The 20,610-nt window shown below is 40.8% G+C and overlaps 1 protein-coding gene across 3 annotated transcripts in view; it reads left to right on the top strand.

Moving 5' to 3' along the window:
- Window positions 1-19,298, top strand: part of RNF144B (ring finger protein 144B) — a 75,620-nt gene extending 56,322 nt beyond the window's left edge. For all 3 annotated transcript variants that reach the window (XM_073331903.2, XM_073331900.2, XM_073331901.2), the window contains 4 exons: window positions 9,006-9,210; window positions 11,252-11,396; window positions 13,100-13,189; window positions 13,342-19,298. In XM_073331903.2, coding sequence (XP_073188004.1) covers window positions 9,006-9,210; window positions 11,252-11,396; window positions 13,100-13,189; window positions 13,342-13,482 — 581 coding nt within the window. In that variant the 3' untranslated portion in view covers window positions 13,483-19,298. The remainder of the gene's footprint in view (window positions 1-9,005; window positions 9,211-11,251; window positions 11,397-13,099; window positions 13,190-13,341) is intronic.
- Window positions 19,299-20,610: the final 1,312 nt, after the last annotated feature.

Genomic DNA, 20,610 nt, shown 5'->3' with positions numbered 1-20,610 from the left:
AACATTTGGGAGACATGGGTGGGGTCCTGGGCAAGTCCCCATGGGACTGCCACCCAGCTCTGCTCCTGGCCGTGGCCTTCAGCCCCGTATCCGGGGCCCCAGCTTCTGGCCTCAGCCCCCAGCCTCGGCTCCACTTCCACCCCCAGCTGTGGCCCCATCCTCAGCTCTCTTAACCCTGTCTGTATCCCCCCTCACTCCTGAAGCGACAACCCCACTCTTGGCCCCAGCTCGGGGAGGGGCAGATAGGGGTAAGGAGGGGCGTGAGGTAAAAAGTTTGGGGACCACTGGACTACAGCTTTTGTCATAAAGAAGCCGATGACATTAAGAACATAAGAATGACATATGGGTGAGACCCATGGTCCATCTAGCCTAGTATCCTGTCTTCCGACAGTGGTCAGTGCCAGGTGCCCCAGAGAGAATGGACAGAACCAGGGCAATTGTCAAGTGATCCATCCCCTGTCATCCAGTCCCAGCTTCTGGCAGTGGGAGGTGTAGAGACACCTGGAGCTAGGGGGTTAATAGCCACTATCCTCCATGGTTTCTTGAATGCTGTTATACTTTTGGCCTTCACAACATCCACTGGCAATGAGCTCTGCAGGCTGACGATGCACTGTGTGAAGAAGTACTTCTTTATGTTTGTGTTAAACCTGCTGCCTATTAATTTTCATTGGGTGACCCCTGGTTTTTGTGTTTAATGAAGGGGCAAATAATACATCCCTGTTCGCTTTCTCTATACCATAATTTTATAGACCACTATAATATCCCCCCTCAGTCATCTCTTTTCTAAACTGAACAGTTCCAGCCTTTTTAATCTTTCTGTACAGAAGCTGTTCTGTACCCCCAAATCATTTTGTTGCCCTTCTCTGTACCTTTTCCTATTCTAATCTTTTTTTGAGATGGGATGACCATCAAGCTACCTGTGCTCACCTTTCATAATTCTGCCCCTGCGAAGTGGTCTGTTTTAGTTTTACGTAGTCCCACCTTCCTCCACCATCATCTCCACTCAGCCAACAATGTTGACCTCATCACAAGTTTTTTTTGTTTGTTTGTTTTTTGTTTGTTTGTTTGTTTTTTTTTTACACGAAACCTTTCTGCATCTTCTTCCATGCTGCCCCTTAGGAATGGAACACCTATTCTGGAATGACTGGCAAGGCCACTACGCTTTTGTCCTTTGAATTGCTTCTCAGGGCTTATCTCTGCCATGGCATATGTAAGAAATCAGACAGTTATGTTGACTTGAGTGACAGGTTGGATTATTTGGCATATACATAATTTTAAATATTATGTATAAGTGTATCTAATGAGTCAAGTTTATTAATAGTGACTTAACCGTAGGCCAATACCAAAACCAGGGACAGCCATTTTGACCTCAAGTGGCAATACAAATTACAATATAATGGGGTAGGTCTTCTGCCTGCCCAGAGCCACATAGACAGAGGCGGTTACATTTCTCAATGCCAGTATGGCTGCCTTCTAAGTAAGCTGTCTGCATAGATTGAAAACAGAGCTGTAAAGACTGTCCATAACTTGCTATTGGACAAGCTGTCTAAATAATTGGCATACCCATGAATCTTTTTAACAAGAGGGAACCAAGGAGACATCTTTGTAATGGAAAGAACTGCCATGTCTAATTGCTTTTTAGTATCCTCTAATCTCAACTTGATTTTAAATTTTAAAATGTGAAATCACTAGTCTAATCTTTTTCCAATTCTGAGGCCTAGAGAATGCAAATAGTTCTGAATATACCCTAACCAAGGAAATTTATATGGAAAAGCCCTACTGAGCTGTTCCTCTAAGCATAGCCTTGGCAAATGTTGTGGATGCATACTATGAATGTGAAGTCAAAAATTGATATTACAATATTACACTTTAGACAATAGAATTCATGCCTGTCTCGGCTCTAAGAAGAGCAGTTGAGGTATTATTTGGGAGACCAAGTATCTTCCTCAAACACTTTGTTTTGGATCATTCCAATCCCATGGGATCAGTCCATTCCCATGTTTCTGCACCATACAAAATTTGAGCACATACCTTGGCCTCAAACTCTCTTAAGGCAGTGGTTTTCAAACTGCGGGTCACAACCCAGTACTAGGTTGTGGAATGTAAGGCACTGGGTTGTGGCGGCTCTGGTCAGCACTGCCGACTGGGCCGTTAAAAGTCTAGTCAGTGGTGCTGCCCAGCTAAGGCAGGCTAGTCCCTACCTGTTCTGACACTGTGCTGCACCCCAGAAGTGGCCAGCAGCAGGTCCAGCTCCTAGGCAGGTAGGCCACGTGGCTCTGTGTGCTGCCCCCGCCCCAAGCACCGGCTCCACGCTCCCATTGGTCGGTGTTGGTAAAGTGCCCCTTCGTGTCCTTACTATGCCTACCTTAGAAACTTCCCACCTGAATCTATCAAAAAATCACTAAAAGTTTTTGGATTGCTCAATTTATTATTTTATCTGTAGTATTTCTCGAGGGCAGAGCAAACAACCAGTCACTGCATGAAGAATGATACATTTCATATTTCCTTATCTTCTACACCCAACTGAGCATTAAAATGATCTAAAAATAAAGCTTGCTGATGGATAATTTATTAATCAATATGTCAATAAAAGATTCTAGCTCTGCCCATAAGGATTTGTTATAATAGGAGGATCCCGATGGTGGCAAATAAGCATATTCAAAGCAACTAAAGTAATATTATAAAGGAAATAGGGATTACCTGGAACTAATACATTAACTGTAGCATTTAATTTGACTGAAATTAAAAGGGCCAGTCCACTGAATGGTCTTCCCTTCTTAGCACATTTGATAAATTTCAAAACAAAATTCATAATTGGGAGATAAAAAGATCCATCTTTGGTGAGCCAAGTTCCTTGTAAAAAAATTAAATCAAATAGAGATGAGATTTTAAAGGTTTTTCACAACAAATAATTCTTAAATTCCAAATCATGGGCTTTGCTTTTGAGGCTGTTGAATTCATTTCATGAATTCATCAATAACTATAATGGATCCAGAGGGAAACTTCTAGTCAAGTCAATTCCTTAACTTAATAATTGAGAATCCTGATATCAGTACAAATCACCCCATTAGATTTACAGTTATGGTTAGATTTCCCAATTGTTCCCTCTTCAATCCTTTGATTGCATGTTAACTCCTGTATATTAAAATCTAAGACTGACCCCCCTGGATATACTTATACCACAGGATAAAGACCAACTGAATTTTTGGGAGATCTTTTTATGCTTGTTTTTATCACTTAACCAAGGAGGAGAGGAGTTCAAGTAATCATTCCCAAACTATCAGAGGGGTAGATGTGTTAGTATGGATCTGTAAAAGCAGCAAAGAGTCCTGTGGCACCTTATAGACTAACAGACGAAGTGGGATGCATGCATCCGATGAAGTGGGTATTTACCCACAAAAGCTTATGCTCCAATACGTCTGTTAGGCTATAAAGTGCCACAGGGCTCTTTGCTGCTATTCCCAAACTAGTTAATTTTAACCTTATTTATTCTGTATCGTCTGAAACTATAGGGACTTGTCTTCACAACCGGGGAGATCAATGCTGTTGCAATCGATGCAGTGGGTGTCGATTTAGCAGTTCTAGTAAAGACCCACTAAATGGATGGCAGAGCGCTCTCCGGTTGACTCTGGTACTTCACTGGAATGAGAGGAATAAGGGAAGTTGACTGGAGAGCATCTCCCGTCAACATACCCCAGTGTCTTCACTGCGCTAAGTTGACCTAAGCTATGTTGACTCTAGCTACATTATTCATGTAGCTAGAGTAGCATAACTTAGGTCAACTTACCCCAGTAGTGAAGACAAGCCTTCTATTCCCCGGATAGTCTTAAGTGCCCCACCAGTTTTTAAATGCTAACTACACACATTCTTGTAGACGTAGGTTAAAGTCTATTATCCACAGATCTGATTTGTAAAGATTAAAGTATACAGTGCTGCTCTCAGTATATAAATCTGGTGTCACAAATGAGCCAGAGTCTCTGCCCTTTCTGTAGGAATATTTTTGAAAATACTATTAGTCAAAACTCTTTAAGCCAGAGCCATTGTACTGATTACGTGCATGGAGGAAATCCAGCCCTCTTTTCAGCTTTGTAGCTATTGAAGATGCACAATCAGTTAAACAATTTTCTTCGAGTCTAAACTCTTGCCATATCTGCCATAGGCTTCCCAAAGTGATATGGAAATCAAAGAAAGATTCTTTTATTTCAGAAATGTCTAAACATTTTACCAATAAGCTTTCCCAACTTATACATTGATGACAACCAGGGGCAGTGTCTGGTGAAAAATTCATGGAAAAGATTGTGTTTGATTCTGTAGATTTGAAATCTACCAAGTATTTTACAGAGAATTCAAAAGTCTGGCCAAGTAATTGTCCTGTGAAAACCATCCTGGGCCTGATTCCTGTCGGGCACCAGTCTTTGTATAAGAGTGGGAACAGAGTCCCAAAGGGCCTAGACCAGAAGCAGGGTGGTCACCAAACTCCATTTCCACTGAAGATATGTCCATACCACATCCTCTTCCCTGGGCAGGAGGGTTATAAAGTCTGTAGTTTTAGAATGAGCAAAGAAACAGGTAGGTGCAATTGTGGTGGAGGCAGAGTTGCTGCACAACCAAGATTTATGGGCTTGCTGACAGGTTTTAACTGTTGCTAGGATATTTAGTTAATTCAGCCCAGCTCCTTCTGCCCTCAAGCCACTCTTTCAGCCTATGACCTTTTGCTGTAACCAGCATTTGCTCATGAGCAAGGATACAATTTAGTCACAGATTCCATGACTTTAAGACTCCGCCGTGACTTCTTCAGCTTCAGTCCCTGCAGCTGGAATGCCACCCCCCAGGCAGCGGGCCTCGGGCTTCACCCCGTTCCCCCCAACCTTCCTATGGGGCTCAGCCTTCAGTCTTCCGCAGCGGTCAGCTCACCTCCAGTTATTTTTAGTAAAAGTCACAGACAGGTTGCTGGTTTCAGTGACTTATTGTTTATTGTCCACGACCTGTCTGTGACTTTTACTAAATATAACTGTGATAAAATCTTAACCTTACTCACGAGCAGTCACCCATCACCTAGGTTCTTACTCTTATACCAGGCACAAACACTCTAACTCCCACACTCCAGTCAAATCTGTATCTCTCCAACCAGGAACAAACAAATCCTCTACTGCCACGAGCAGGACCCAGGCTCAGAGAAGAGGAACCACCATTTCACACTGACAACTGCATTCCACTTCTCTGGCACAAGGACTCGCCACCTCCTTCTGGGGGCCCACTTCACTGCTCAGTGGGCCCAGGAGCTCACAGGTGGTGGTCCTGTGCAATTTGCCAGTGCCACTCCACTGACCCTGGCCAGGGGCTCTTCTCTCCCATTGGTTACACCAAGCAGGGGTCTGGCTCCCTTCATAGCACCAGGAAGCTTCGCTGCTCACTGGACCTGCTCCCAATGCTGCTGTTGCCTCAGTTTCATCCCTTCCCATGTTGTAGCCATGCTCTCCAAGCTCCTTCTCCGCAACAGCCAAGGATCTGAGTTACTCAAGGCTGCCCCATGCTGCTGTCTCCTTCTTGCGCTGCTCCTATTTCTGGTGCTGGCTCTGCTTTATATTAATATCATATTTTTGATTGTATCCCTATCACTCTACTCTTCCTCCTGGATTGTCGTCTTATATTGTAATGTCTTCAGGGCCAAGAGTGGGTCTTCATATATATTTGTACAGCACCTAGCACAGCGGGCTCCCAGTCTTGATCCAGGCACTACTAAATTTTTAATGATACTCAGAAAACAAATCCACCACTTGAGTGCAGCCGCCTTTGCAGTGAAAGGCAGCTGCTATTTTATAGTGCATAGTAACGCTATGCAACAGCTTAGGACATGAATTAAAGAATATTGTATCCCAACTGAGGTTGGTAAAATGCAATTGGCTGAATGGAATTTGGCCAGGACAAATGGGTTTTGCTTCTATTTCTGTGAAAATTACCATGGGATCTTTAATGACCCCAAGAGACCAAAACCTCCATTTTATGTCTAATCCAAAGCATGGGACTTTTAACAGTACGCTGTCCCCAAATACCATGTGAAAGGCATTGGTTTAGTACCAATTCAGAAGAAAAAGTATTACCCACAGAATCAAAAACACTATTCTGCATTTTCTTAGGCTGTTTTCCAGATAACATCTGACTGTGCATATTGTGAGAACTGACTAGAGCACAGCCTCTGGTGGTATGGCTGGTATGCAGTTTAGGGAAGACCTCTCTGCTTAGAGCTGAATCTAGTTGGCTGCCTAGGTTGTGGCAAGTCAGAGGAAAGGTGGAGGAGACCAGGAGAGGGACCACCACCTCAATAGAAGTATTCAACAACCCTTTAGAGTTGTTTGCATCATATTTTTAGCTGCAACTTTCTAGGCTTGGTGGGCATTTCTGGTTTCATTGTGCTCTGTGCTAAAGCAAATAGCACATCACAGCAATGACTGAATAGTACCATCTGTATATTCTTTGTATACTGGGTGGGCAGGGATTTACATTTCATGCATCATTTATATCTTGCTGCAAAGATACCACAAAGCCAATAAGCTTTAAAAACAGTGAATGACAAAGACAGGCATTCTTCTATCTCTTTCTCCCATCTTATTTTTGAAAGAACTCAAGTTTCCAGAGTTGGGTACGTTAGACACTGCAACTTGTTTTGCTGTCTCTGCACTACAATACTAGAAGAAAACACTTTTGTGTTACATTTCTGTAGTGGCAAAGGCTAGATGCATTGGACAATAGGTCAGTATCTACTAGGGACTGATCTTATCCTGTGCTGAGCCCAACTTATGAAGTGCTGAGCGCTCAGCTGCCAATGAATTCCATGGAAGTTGAGAATGCTCGGCCTCCTGTGGCATCAGGACTCCAGTGATGCAGCTTTCATGACAACATCATTTATTCTTAACCAAAATAGAATAGACAAAAATGTTTGTTTTCCACTAGAGATGGGCATGGATTGCAAAATTCAGATCCCAGTTGAAATTCAGATTTCCAAAATTCAGGGATGGTCAGATATAAGACTCTGGTTTGGCTCATTAGAAAGATGGGAGCTGTGTGAGAAATCCCCACAGTTTGTAGAAGGTTCTACCCCAGGGGTTTATTTCTAGTTGCACATTTTTAGGCTCTGGATATCTGGGACCCAAATTAATTTCACTGCATAATATCAAGCTCTCTCAGTAACTGTGCCTCACTGAGGATTCTACCATTTGGAGTCCCACCAGTAGAGGCTTCCCATGAGATGTGATGAATGAGATCTCACAACTGGGCAAAATCCCACCCATTTGTGGGCCATCCACATCCCCTCTCTGTGGTTGTATCAGAGCAGTGGTGGGCAATCTGCGGCCTGCAGGCCTCACGTGGCCTGTCAGGGTAATCTGCCACCAGACAGTTTGTTTACATTTGCACGGCCTCCCGCAGCTCCCAATGGCCACGCTTGGCTGTTCCCAGCCAATGGGAGCTGCAGGAAGCAGTGGCCAGCATGTCCCTGAGGCTTGTGCAGCTTCCCGCAGCTCCCATTGCCTGGAAATGGTGAACCGCGGCCACTGGGAGCTGTGGGTGGGCACGCAAAGGTAAACAAACTGTCTGGCAGCCCACCAGCGGATTACTCTGATGCACCATGTGAGGCCTGCATGCCTCAGGTTGCCCACCACTGTATCAGAGGCTCCCAGAGGAACAGGAGTTGCAGGTGACTAGCAGTTGTACCCTGCTCCTAATAGACTTTTTGCATATCATCCTGGCTTCCTCCAATTTGTGCTGGAAAGCAGTGAAATCAAATCAAATATATCACAGAGTGAAACTCTGTCAGCATGATCATATTTTAGCTGGGTTCTCATTGAAATTTCTCTAGTCAACGCAGGGGCACAGTAGCAAAAGTCAACATTTGTCACTCATTACCAAATGATAGTGTGTATGAGATACCACATCAATGCCTGGGTGATAATGGTGACATCACAGAAGCTATTATGTGGTAACAGCTGACCAATGTTTTTTTAGTGATGACCACTTAGTGAGGAGAATAGGTATCGCTCTTCTTAGTTTATAGATATGGGGGGCGGGAGGGGGATGAGGCCCAGGTAAGTGACTTTACTCAGACTTCAGTGGAGCTACTCCTGATATAAGTGCAAGATCATAATTGCTTATATTTTTAGAGGGATATTAGGTACATATTCATGTTGACATTGTGTAAAAATGTCCCACTTTAACAGACCTGTTAGCTAGCTGTATTTATTCCTATTTTTGTAATTCAGTCCTGTTGCCTAAGACTTGAAGGACAGGGCTTACGAGCAGTTTAAATTTAGAATCACAGCAGTACAAACGTGGCAAAGTATTTATTTATTTTTTGAAGGAGTATCATTCCAGCCCTTAAGGAAGAAAAGTTTTTCATATCATTTGCTTTTCCAGAGACTACCTTAAATGGATAAGCCAGCTATTCAGCAGGGGCCTGTAATAGTGCAACAGAGGCTAATGTTGTTCTAGGCCATTGATTCTCAAACTTTTGTACTGGTGACCCCTTCCACATAGCAAGCCTCTGAGTGTGACCCCTCCCCCCCATAAACTAAAAACACTTTAAAATGTATTTAATACTAGGCAGAGCAGGGTTTGGGGGGAGGCTGACAGCTCGCAACGCCCCTTCCCCATATAATAACCTCCCAACCCCCTGAGGGCTCCCAACCCCCACTTTGAGAACTCCTGTTCTAGGCTCTTCTAGAGAGAGATGGGGAGACTATCTAACATTCACTCATTAACTTATCACCAGCCTCTTATGGCAAAAGACTGAAGTTTGTCTGACAGTGTCTGACAAATTCTCATCTTAATTATGTGTCCAGTGCAACACTGTTTGCACAATGTCCATAGTGTTAGCAATGCAGAATCCTTTAAAGATCTAAGTGGGCATCGGATCAGGCCTTGTATGACTAGAGAAATGGTAATCGGAGTGAAAAAAGGAATGTATAATGAATGCAGATTTAAACAGTTTTGTTTCCGTATTTACATTTCAGAAGTCCACTTGGACCCATGCAGAACGTGGTGCCCTGCTGCTGACTGCCAGACCATGTGCCATGTTGAACTGATTGATTCAGGGCAAGCAGTGCCTGTAGAATGCCCAGCTTGTCACCTGAAATTCTGTTCATCCTGCAAAGAAGTGTGGCACCCAGAGCACTTGTGCCAGGAAAACCAACCCATTGTAATACCAACTGAGCAGGGGTAAGAGCAGAATTCAGCTAGGTTGTGCCATCTTTCAGCTCTGCTAGTGGTACAAAATGGGTGTCCAGTGCCGCATCTACTTCATGGACCTGCCTTCTCCGTATTTTAGACTTTATTTCTAATACATCATTGCAGATGTGTTTCTAAATATAATTCACATGCTGCTATTAGTCCTGCATTAAGCAGCTACTTATGGAGTTGGAAGCTCCACTGGTCCTCAGTCTGGGTTATCCAGTGCTTTGCACCTTTGTGTGTGTCATTCAGGCCTTGTCTACACACACAGATTATACTACTTTAATTATATCAGTGTAGTTAAAGTGATGCAACCTCCCTACTGTGGATGCAGTTACTGTATAGCGATACAAAGGTGATTTATACCAATATAGCTATTTCCACAGGGAAGGGTGTCACCGCTTTGCTCCCCACTAGTGCGCCTGCTCCTGGTCACTCTGGAGATTAGCTGATTCCAGGTCCAATGCCTCTTTTTCATCTCACTGCACCTCTTACCTTCTCTTCCTAGCTCTCAGTAAGGCAAGATGCTCTGTGTTCATGGCTTAGTCTTCCAGCCAAGTCATGTGTGTAAGGCAGTCTTCCCATTCACAGCCTAGCTAGTGCCACTTTCCCAATGGCTGGTAGGGAACCTGGGCCCACTCTCTACTCAAAGTTCCATCTCAGGGACCCTCTGATTAGTAGCTAAGGTCTACTTCACTTCAGATTTTACTGCCTTTTCCCTGAGCCTTTCCTAACCTTCTGGCTCCCCCACTGCTTTGGATTTGCCCACCCCAAAACTCCCTTCTCCCAGAAAGCAACTGCAGTTACTCTTCTCTATTGCCAACTTCCTGCCTTTATAAAACACAGCTCAGCTCATTCCTCCTCAGCTGGGCTCCCTCGTTATTCAGGCTATGGCCTGTCTGGTTAATTGGCCCCCTTCTTAGTCTACAGTAACCCCTTCAGGGCCAGAGTTGGGGTGAACAACCCGTCACAAAGGGGAATAAACTATACCATCATAAGGCACCTTTAAAACGACATAACTGTGCCTATACTAGGTATTACACCAATTTAACTATTTTGGTAGAGAAATCGTACTCATTAACCATAATAGTTGAACTGGTATAAAAACGGTACGTAGACTAGGCCTAACTCTTGTGCTAAGTAGGGGCAAAATTCTTCCACTGGTGTGAGTGGAGAATTCTCATTTGGTAGCCATTTACACTCACTTTGCACGGATGAAAATGACTGCACTAGGTGTGTGCTTACATCAGCCTATTAGTGGGGATGCGTAGTTCTGGCAATGGCTGTATGTCTCTGAATTCTGTAAATACTCTTATGCTTACATCACACCAGCTCTCTGGCTAGCCTGTGCTTACAGAAACAGAACAGCATTCACTGGCATGCACAGTGTCATCTTTAAACTCTCTATTGTGCTCTGTGGCTTCCACCACTGTGAATATTTTTGCACGAGTTGAAAGAGTTACAACTAAGCATTCTGGTGAGCAGGAGGTGTTTCATCAAACTGGAATTGCCTGTGAGGTCTTCATATGATTTTGATCTTCAAACTAGATCTTTGGCTTTGCTTGAGGTTAAAGCTGTCATGCAGAAGCAAGGACAGTACTTTGAGTTACACAGTCCAGTCATCTTAACAAAATACAGAAGCTCTTTTCCACATTGTCCAGTGCCATTCTTTTAATGTTATATCTGTTACATGCATGGCTGTAGTGAGTGTTTACTTTGTACATTGTGTAAAATCAGTGGAATTGAACATTTAATTTGTCTCTATGCTGCATGAGCAGTTTTTTTTTGCTCTTAATATATGTTTTAATGCATTCCCTTGAATATGAGATTTTACACTTCCAGTACATTGCCTGATGTTAGCTTCTTAATCTTGAAACTCACGGAGCGTGCCAGACTATGGAGTTGAGTGCAAACTAGAGGCCCTAAAGAACATAATGATGCGTATACTACTTGACGTTGGTACTCCAGTCATACAGCCACAGGTTTTGCACTGAAATTTCATCTTTCATATATTTCCTTACCCTTCTAGAGCACTTACCAGGACGGACACAGAGGCTCCAATTAAACAGTGCCCAGTGTGCCGGATCTATATTGAACGAAATGAAGGCTGCGCTCAAATGATGTGTAGGAACTGCAAGCATACATTTTGCTGGTACTGCCTACAGAACTTGGATGTAAGTGCCATGTGATGAAGGTTCTAGAACAAGGCTAGTTTGGGATTTGGGGGATAAGTTCCATATGTCATAACTGGAATCATGTATGTTCTAGTTCTGTTCCTTTATGCTAAGGATAAAAGGATCTTTACTTCAGTGAATGCCCTTGTATTTAAATGGATCCTCATGGTGGCCAAAGCTTAAGTTACTTCTGCCTCCAATGAGCCTCAAAGAGATTTTTCTTTTTTTCCTAAATTGAAGTGGATTGTAGCCATATCCCTTGGTCCAATGTTAATTCTCTTGAGGAAGAGGGATTTTCCAATACTATAGCTAAAGATAGTTGGGTTGAGAGCTAAGGACAGCAAATTTAATTGTTCCCCCTTCTCCCCCCAATTCATTGGATTCCAACCTGTTAAAAATGTTCGGATTCGGTCTGGCACAGATAAAGGCTACAGTTTCAAATTGGGGTCAATTCAGAGCTCATTTAAATTAGGTCACTTCTCCATAGTCAGTCTCTAGTGCTGTATTAGCAGAAGAGAATGATCCAGTTAATAAGTTTGAGGATGAAAGTGTTTTGGAAACTACTTTCCATATTCACAATCTTATTAGGGATACAAAGAGCTCAAGAGGAGGGGAGAACAGGAAGTCTGAACTTGGGGGACACTATCATCATTAAAAAGTGCTCAGAGCTGCAAGTTGCCAAGCACCGCCACCAAAACATCAAATATTCTCCACTTGCACTGACTTTGAATTCCTCACAGGATTAGGTCCTGTGGAACATACTGGTGTACAATGATAACATCAGTTTTTGGCACAGTGAGTAGTAATACTTGTGGGAGGTGAGGAAAAGAACTCTTTGTACCAGCACTTGAGGTAAAATAAAGTTAAATGGGTTTTTGCTACACAGTTTGGAAATGGTGAAACTTCCTTGTTCCTCTTTATTCTCTATATGTTAAACAGGGTGTGCTCAACTTTCTATTCAGTCTGTTTATGGGTGCTGGTTTTTTCAAGTCTGTTTTGGAGTACACAGAGTACACAATGATTGTGTAACTCTATGAAAAATTGGAGGGGTGTCAAGTTTCCATAGTAGTCTAAACATGTGAAGCTGTGATAGTTGTCTGTAGATATGCCCTTAGCTGGTTTTAATCAGTTAAAGATAAGGCAATTAAATGATTTCTTTGACAAGGTGTAGTCATTGCATGGTTACAATATAGCTCTTATAAACCCCCTAAAGTTTCAGGTATTCAAAGTTTACTGCAAGGTAATGCTTATATAACAATAAAGTTAGGTTAAAGAATGAATGGAAAAAGCAGGGCTCAAGCTACAGGGGAACTGTCAGGGGGAGGGTGTTTGGAAACTGAGTGCCCCTCATCTTGTTGAGATAAAGTAATTAGTTTGATAAATATTAGTTTGATGTGGGAGAAAAGTGGGGACTTTCTATTTTAAAGAGCAGCCTATTAAGTCCATGGAAGAACTGACTAGAGAACTGAGAAAAATTAGGAATACAGAAAATAAATATTAGGGATATGAAATATCTTAGACAGTGTGTCTTATAGATCTAAAGTTTCCTATTTAATTTCTCAAAGTAATTAAGTAACAGGCAAGCAAACTTCTCTGCCAGAACAGTTAATTTTACTGCACTGTCAGAAATGTTCTACTCCTGTCCTGTTAATCTCCCCACATTAGTGTGACCTGCTCAGTACAGTTTTTCTTTTATCTTTCAGAATGATATCTTCTTACGACATTATGACAGAGGCCCCTGCAGAAACAAACTGGGTCATTCTCGAGCCTCAGTTATGTGGAACAGAACACAGGTATGCTGATAACCAGCTCAAACAGAGCAATGACAAACATTAAGGGAAAGGTGAAATCTCCTTCACCACAATCATCTGTCAAGATTGCAACTCTCACATACACACTTTTTATTTTCCTGTTGGTTAATTTTTTTTCCCTTTAAACTTTGCAGGTTGTGGGGATCCTGGTGGGATTGGGTATCATAGCGCTGGTGACTTCTCCCTTGCTGCTTGTGGCATCTCCATGCATCATCTGCTGTGTCTGCAAATCCTGCAGGGGCAAAAAGAAAAAGCATGCCCCACCGACAACCTAAAACTGTCTGTTTCTTCCTCAGTCTATGTAGTAGATGTATGTGAGAAAGCACAAAGATTGGGTTTTGGTGCCATACCTACCAAATAATTCTCCCTCTACTTGCCAACTTTGAGGCTAAGTGCCTATTGTTTTCAGACCACTATATTGCTTGCAAACCACAGTTCAGGAAATGACTGGGGGATTGTAGTGTGTAAATGTAATTTTTAAAAAAAGGTCACTGTCAAGTAATTCAGCCACAAATATGATCCCCCTTTAAAACTTTTAAAATCTTGTAGAAAGAGGGATCTTCCAGAATCTGAGCATGTATTTATTATGCAATATTGGTCTTCTGCTTCTGCAGAACCAGTCATGCAGCCAGTAGAGGGAGTACAGGCAAATGAACAAGCCCACTTCTTAGTACTCTGCTGATTTATAAAGTAAAAGAAGAAAAAGCATGTTGCCATTATCTGTTGGCTTGTGACCTACTTAAAATAACATATATATTTACATATATTTGATAACTTCCCTTCAACCAGATGCCACAGCAGGTGGGGGCAGGGGAATACTAGAGAAATAATGAAGAGGATATTTACCAAGAATGGATTCTGGTAATTATCGTTTCATAGCTAAACGTATTGTATGGATTGTACTACAGTGAACACACTCACTTATGCCACACCAGTGATTTTTGGTGTATTACAAAATTACCAATGATCTACACCACACTAAACTATGTTTAAATTATATTATTTAGGTGTATTACCTAACTGTGAAAATACCATGTGCATCTCACAATCGGCACAAACCAGATGATATAGCTATTGCACACTCTGATCTTAATTGGATATTCATTACTATGAAAAAAGGGCCAAACTAGCTGCTGTTGATGTCAATGGTATTTTTACTATTGATTTCAGTGGGAGCAGTAGCAACCAATAAAATATTCTTTCCTATTTAAAAAAAACAACAAAAAAACCTCATTTGCCAATGCCTCAGTGGAAATCACTGTCTTGTATATGCTGTGTTAAAAGGTGATGTTACAAGTCAACCATGGCACATCTTTCTTGAAATGTTAGGTTTATATACATGGCTCTTCATTCTTGGGCTGACTGCTCTATCTACTTGTGGCTCCATTTCCCTCTGCCTTTTGTGAGTACTGTGGATGTTGTAAACTTCTGGAAACAAATCTAATGTTTTAGCGAAGGCCATGCTACATCTCCCATAGGATATGCAGGAAACCATATACGATGCATGTATGTATATGTATGGTGTGTGTATGTATGTACCCACACAAAGTACATAAATAATAATTATGCACGCGCGCACACACACACAGAGTTCTTTATACATTTTAAACAGGTTATACAGGGTAGCAACAAGAAACTTGTAAAAATTACTCATACAGGTTTCAGATGTGGCCAACCCAACCCACCAAGTAACCCTTTTAGAATTGTTGCAACTAACACAAATCCCTGGATAAATATTAGCTGTATTCATTGGTAGTTATTATTTCTATCCCCCAAAAGGGTAAAGAGCACTGTTATTAATTTATTAGTTACTTTATGTCTCTAAAAGGCTGTTATTTAATGTTCTAGTTTAATTTGGTTCTTCACTGCAAGCATGATTCAGATCCTGATCTGAACTATGCCAATGTAAATTCAGAATAGAATCATAGAATATCAGGGTTGGAAGGGACCTCAGGAGGTCATCTAGTCCAACCCCCTGCTCAAAGCAGGACCAATCTCCCATTTTTGTCCCAGATCCCTAACTCTTCTGAAGCTCATGGACTTCACTCCGGATTTGCATGGGAATAACTGAGATCAAATTCTGATCCATGGTGTTTATACCACCATTAGTTGGTGCTTACTTGTGTTATGGGATCCTGTTTGTGCATTTGATATTTGTGGCAATTTACATGCATTTTCTCTACAATCAGTAGTAATTCCAACCCCAGTTGGCAAGGGCTGTAAGGAGAATGAAATGTGATGCAAAGTCAGAAAAAGGTATACAATCCTCTAGCCTACCCTCCCTCCCAGACTACAAAGAGAAAACTAAAGTGAACATCAATTTTATTTTGTTTGGCTAAGCCTCAGGAACTTTGCCTTCTTGGCAGCTGTAAATGTGACCTTTTCGTTCAACTTCGCTCTCTGGCTGCTGAAACAGTGGTAAACATCTTATTTTAAGGAAGCATAGTCTGCAGAACAGACTAACAGGGACAAAGGCCTTAAATAATAGTGTCTGCTTCTCTTTGAAAAAAATTAATGTTGAATGTATTTGCTACCAATAATGACTGGAAGGTAGACAGTGTACTAGTCTGAAAGACTGTATTTATTCTTCATCCAGAGCTTCTAAGTGAAGCAGGAAGGTAGTCAGTACATTCTAAACATAGAGTACAATGCAGGCCAATGTGATTTATGATAAGCTGAGAGTATTTTATGTATGTGTTTTCTTTAGGAGCGGTAATGGTAGTGTTGGGGGTTACTCATGACAAATTAAAATGTTCAGCCTTTGGCCTTGCACTGTTTTTCTACCTACACTTTTACAGCACCACTGTCATTTCCAGTTTATCCATGAACTTCTAGTAGAGAAACTCACTTGAACAAACTCCCAAGGGCAAATTGCTGGAGAGTTGTAAAGTCTTTTTAATCATAACCAATGGCATGATATTCAATATCCCTCACCTGTTAAACCTCATGGTGTTTTTCATATTTTGTATGTATTCATTCTGTCCAAACAACTGTCCACTCAGTGGGGTTGGTACACTTCTTCCCCTCTTGTTATGCTGGAAGCCAGTGTTGCCTAACAAATGAAGTTCCTTTCTTAATTATAAAAGTTTTTTGTCATTAATGCTGCAGTTACAAACCAGGGGCTAAATTCTGCTCTCAGTTATACAGACGTAACCGAGGGCAGAATTTTTCCCAATGTACATTGATGGCTATAAGGTAATTGCATTCCTCAGTTTTGTTAACAGCATGCAAATTCTGTCCCTTTTCAGTGTTATAGAATTATCTAAATTTTAATGTGAATCTCTGGTTATTTAACAAACATCAGATTTTTATAAAATGGTTCAGAATCTAAAGTTTGATTTCCTTATGATGCAAATTCAGAATACTAGATTTAGTTTAATTTAAATAAACACGCACGCCACAGCACTGAAAAAACAGATGATAGAATTTCGTTTTACTTTGCATGCATTATTTTAGAATCAAGGTAGTTTATTTCTGAAGCAATGTTTTACACAGTACTCTAATTACCCTAGAACAGTATTTTAAAACTTAAAACTATGAACCTTACCAGCCTGGTTTTCCTTAAAAAGGGTATGTGTGCTGCATCAACCCATCCTGGTTTTTGAAAGCACAGTTTATCTGAGGCTGTGCAACAACCTAAGCACTGATGCTGCCAGCTGTTAGCCCATGTGCTAACTTTACGTGAACGCTTAAGTACTGGTAACATTGGGGCTCTTTTGCTTGATGCAGCTGTTGCTTAGTTATTCTGCACCACTGGCCAGATAATCAAGCAGTCACAATGAATCTGTTCCGGGATTCCAAAGAAATAACTTGAGGCAGAAGATTTTTTAAAGTGTTTGCAAATGCAGCAAGTTATGTAAGCAAGATAATAGTGCCAAAAGTCCAAAGGGTCCTGGGACACAGGGTACATATACCTTCTTTAAGTAATGCCACCGTGAATCTCTTACAACCGCTTACAACGCCAAAAACTCTCAATGAGTGTTGGACATCAGAACCAGATTTGATTCATACTGTGCCAGAATTTACTTCGCTTATTATTGTCAATCTACAGTTTTTTTTTTTTCCCCCCAGTGCTTTTGATCTTGTAGTGACTAACATGAAGGCTAGCATATTCAGAAGGATTATGGATTAATAGACTGAGCCTGGGATTTATGGGATGAGCTTTTCTCCATTCAAGTCCCAACTATAACACTGACTTGCTTTGTGGCCTTGGGAAAATCAGTGTAGTTGGTCACCTAAAATTACTTGTCACTTCTGAGAACATAGGCCCTGGAGCCGGAGCTTCAAAGGTGCCAACCATGGAGTTCGGTTTAAATTTTGGTTGCTCAGCATCTCTGAAATTAGGCTCTAGATGTCTGAAGAGTGGCACCTAAAATTAGAGGCCACATTCAGAAAACTGACTCTTAACTTCAGTGGGCCAAATCTTCAGCTCATGTAAATTTTCATAGTTCTACTGCAGACAATGGAGCTATGCCATATACACCAGATGAGAATCTCCCGCTGTGACTCTCAGGTCCCAATTATAAAATGAGATAATACCTGGTTACAATAAGCACCATTAAATGGTAAATATTTACCATGTTTATGGTATAAATGCTTCTCTGCAGTATCTGTTTTAACTTAGACGATACATAGTCAATGCTGCAGTAACTGATTATTTTTAATGGTGTATGTTTTATTTACCTCACAGAAGGGGATGAGGATTAACAGTAGTTAATGTTAGTACAGTGCTTTGAAGACGTTAAGTGCTTCATGCTGCTATTTGTCCAGTAACATAACATAGAATAAGAAGTCCAAAGAAAATCTAAAGTGTACATAGTGTTTACATGATTAAATTAAAATGAATGTTAAACCATATTTTCTTATTGTATGTGAAAATACGTAAATTAGCAAAGATCAGTTTCACCTCTCAGTTGTTACAAAGAGGTGGTGATAATATGAACATCTGGCTGACATGTATTTGGGTATCAATGGGTGGTTGCATGGTAGTGCCTGCTACTTTTTTGTTAAGCTTGAGTTCCAGCTTCCATTGTAGTCCTTCCTTTTCAGTTGCTCTTATCTTTCTCAGGCAGGTTTCTTTTTTGCACTTTGTTTGAGGCCAGATATCTTAGAACAAAATAAGTGAAGCTGTTTAGCTACATGAGGATGAAAACCCCCAGCATGATATCATAAGTTATAATCAGAACTTCTATATTCAGCTAATGATTGAAGCTAGAAATTTCATACTTGGATTGTTTTGTAAATCTTATTAAAACTTAAAATTCGGTAATGGAATGCATAGACTAACTGCTCTGATAGAGATATCAGGGATAGAAGCCCCTGGTGCTTATGAGCTTCAGATGAGAGACAGTTGTCTTTAGTCTTTGGGGATTATGATGGAAAAAAATCCAGATAGATATTCATGTTAAATACATGCAAACATGGTTATACTCCGCAGCTGAACATCCTAGGATTCCAATTCCCTATAAATGTACTTGGAGTTCTGGTAAACTTACACAGAAGATTGAAGTCTGATCCTGCATACACTCACAAATGCAAGTGACATTACTCGCAAGTAGCACTATAAAATACTACATAATTTTTAAAATAAGCAGCTTATGACAGACATAAAAATACCTCTCTCTTGGAAGTGTCAGCTCTCACACCATTGCAAACACTGCTGTATGATAAACTTACTGCTAAGATTTTGGAGAACTTCAGTATACATTTAATTTTTAAATAAAACTAGTCCTTAATCAGCAAAACATTTAGGCATATGCTTAAGTGCTTTGCTGAACAGGGATAGACTGCTGAATTGAGGCCTCAACAATTTATTGAGTTGTGGCATGGAGCTCAGTTATTCATGATGAACACAAACTAAAGGTCTGATTCCACAAACACTTACACTCATAATAATCTCATACACACATCATACAGCAAGTTCCTTACTCTAATAATTCATCATGGGACAAATATTTTATTTTCTGTGTAAATGGTCTTTAACTTGGGTACATTTAGCAACAAGTTAAAATACAGTAGCATGTAAACATGTTTTGTTTAGGGCTGTCAAGCAGTTAAAAATTAATAGCAATTAATCGTGCTGTTAAACAATAATAGAATACCATTTATTTAAATATTTTTGGATGTTTTCAACATTTCAAATATATTTATTTCAATTACAACAAAGAATACAAAGTGTACAATGCTCACTTTGTTTTATTTTTGAATGCAATTATTTTTGTACGTAATTCTACGTTTGTAAGTTCAACTTTCATGATAAAGAGATTGCACTAGAGTATTAAGTGAATTGAAAAATACAATTTCTTTTGTTTATCATTTTTCAGTGCAAATATTTGTAATCAAAAATAAATATAATGTAAAACTTTAAAGCCTATGAGTCCACTCAGTCCTACTTGTTCAGCCAATCGCTCAGACCAACAAGTTTGTTTACATTTGCAGGAGATAATGCTGTCCCCTTCTTGTTTACAATGTCACCTGAAAGTGAGAGCAGGCTTTTGCATGGCACTGCTGTAGCCGGCATCGCAAGATATTTACATGCAGATGTGCTAACGAGTCACATGTCCATTCATGCTTCAACCACCATTCCAGGGGACATGCATCCATGCTGATGATGGGTTCTGCTTGATAACAGTCCAAAGCCATGTGGACTGACGCGTGTTCATTTTCATCCTCTGAGTCAGATGCCACCAACAGAAGGTTGATTTTCTTTTTTTGGTGGTTCGGGTTCTGTAGTTTCCGCATTGGATTGATGCTCTTTTAAGACTTCTGAAATCATGCTCCAGACTTCGTTCCTCTCAGATTTTTGGAAGGCACTTCGGATTCTTAAACCTTGGCTCGAGTGCTGTAGCGATCTTTAGAAATCTCACATTGGTACCTTCTTTGCTATAACATGAAACACATGTCAGAACGTGGGTAAAACAAAGCAAGGGACATACAATTCTCCCCCAAGGAGATCAGTCTTAAATTTAATTAACACATTAATTTTTTTAACAAGTGTCATCACCATGGAAGCATGTCCTTCAGAATGGTGGCCGAGGCATGAAGGGGCATATGAATGTTTAGCATATCTGGCACGTAAATACCTTGCAATATTGGCTACAAAAGTGTCACGTGAATGCATGTTCTCACTTTCAGGTGACATTGTAAATAAGAAGCAGGCAGCATTATCGCCCGTAAATGTAAACTACCTTATCTTACCAATTGGCTGAACAAGAAGTAGGCCTGAGTGGACTTGTAGGCTGTAAAGTTTGCATTGTTTTGTTTCTTGAGTGCAGTTATGTAACAAACACGATATTTGTAAATTGTACTTTCATGATACAAGTACTGTAGTGCAATGTATTTATGAGATGAATTGAAAGACTTTCTTTTATCATTTTTACAGTGCAAATATTTGTAATAAACAA

Source organism: Lepidochelys kempii, chromosome 2 (genome assembly GCF_965140285.1).
Source record: "Lepidochelys kempii isolate rLepKem1 chromosome 2, rLepKem1.hap1, whole genome shotgun sequence".
Classification (NCBI taxonomy): Eukaryota; Metazoa; Chordata; order Testudines; family Cheloniidae; genus Lepidochelys; species Lepidochelys kempii.
This window is presented reverse-complemented; position numbering and strand designations above follow the sequence as displayed.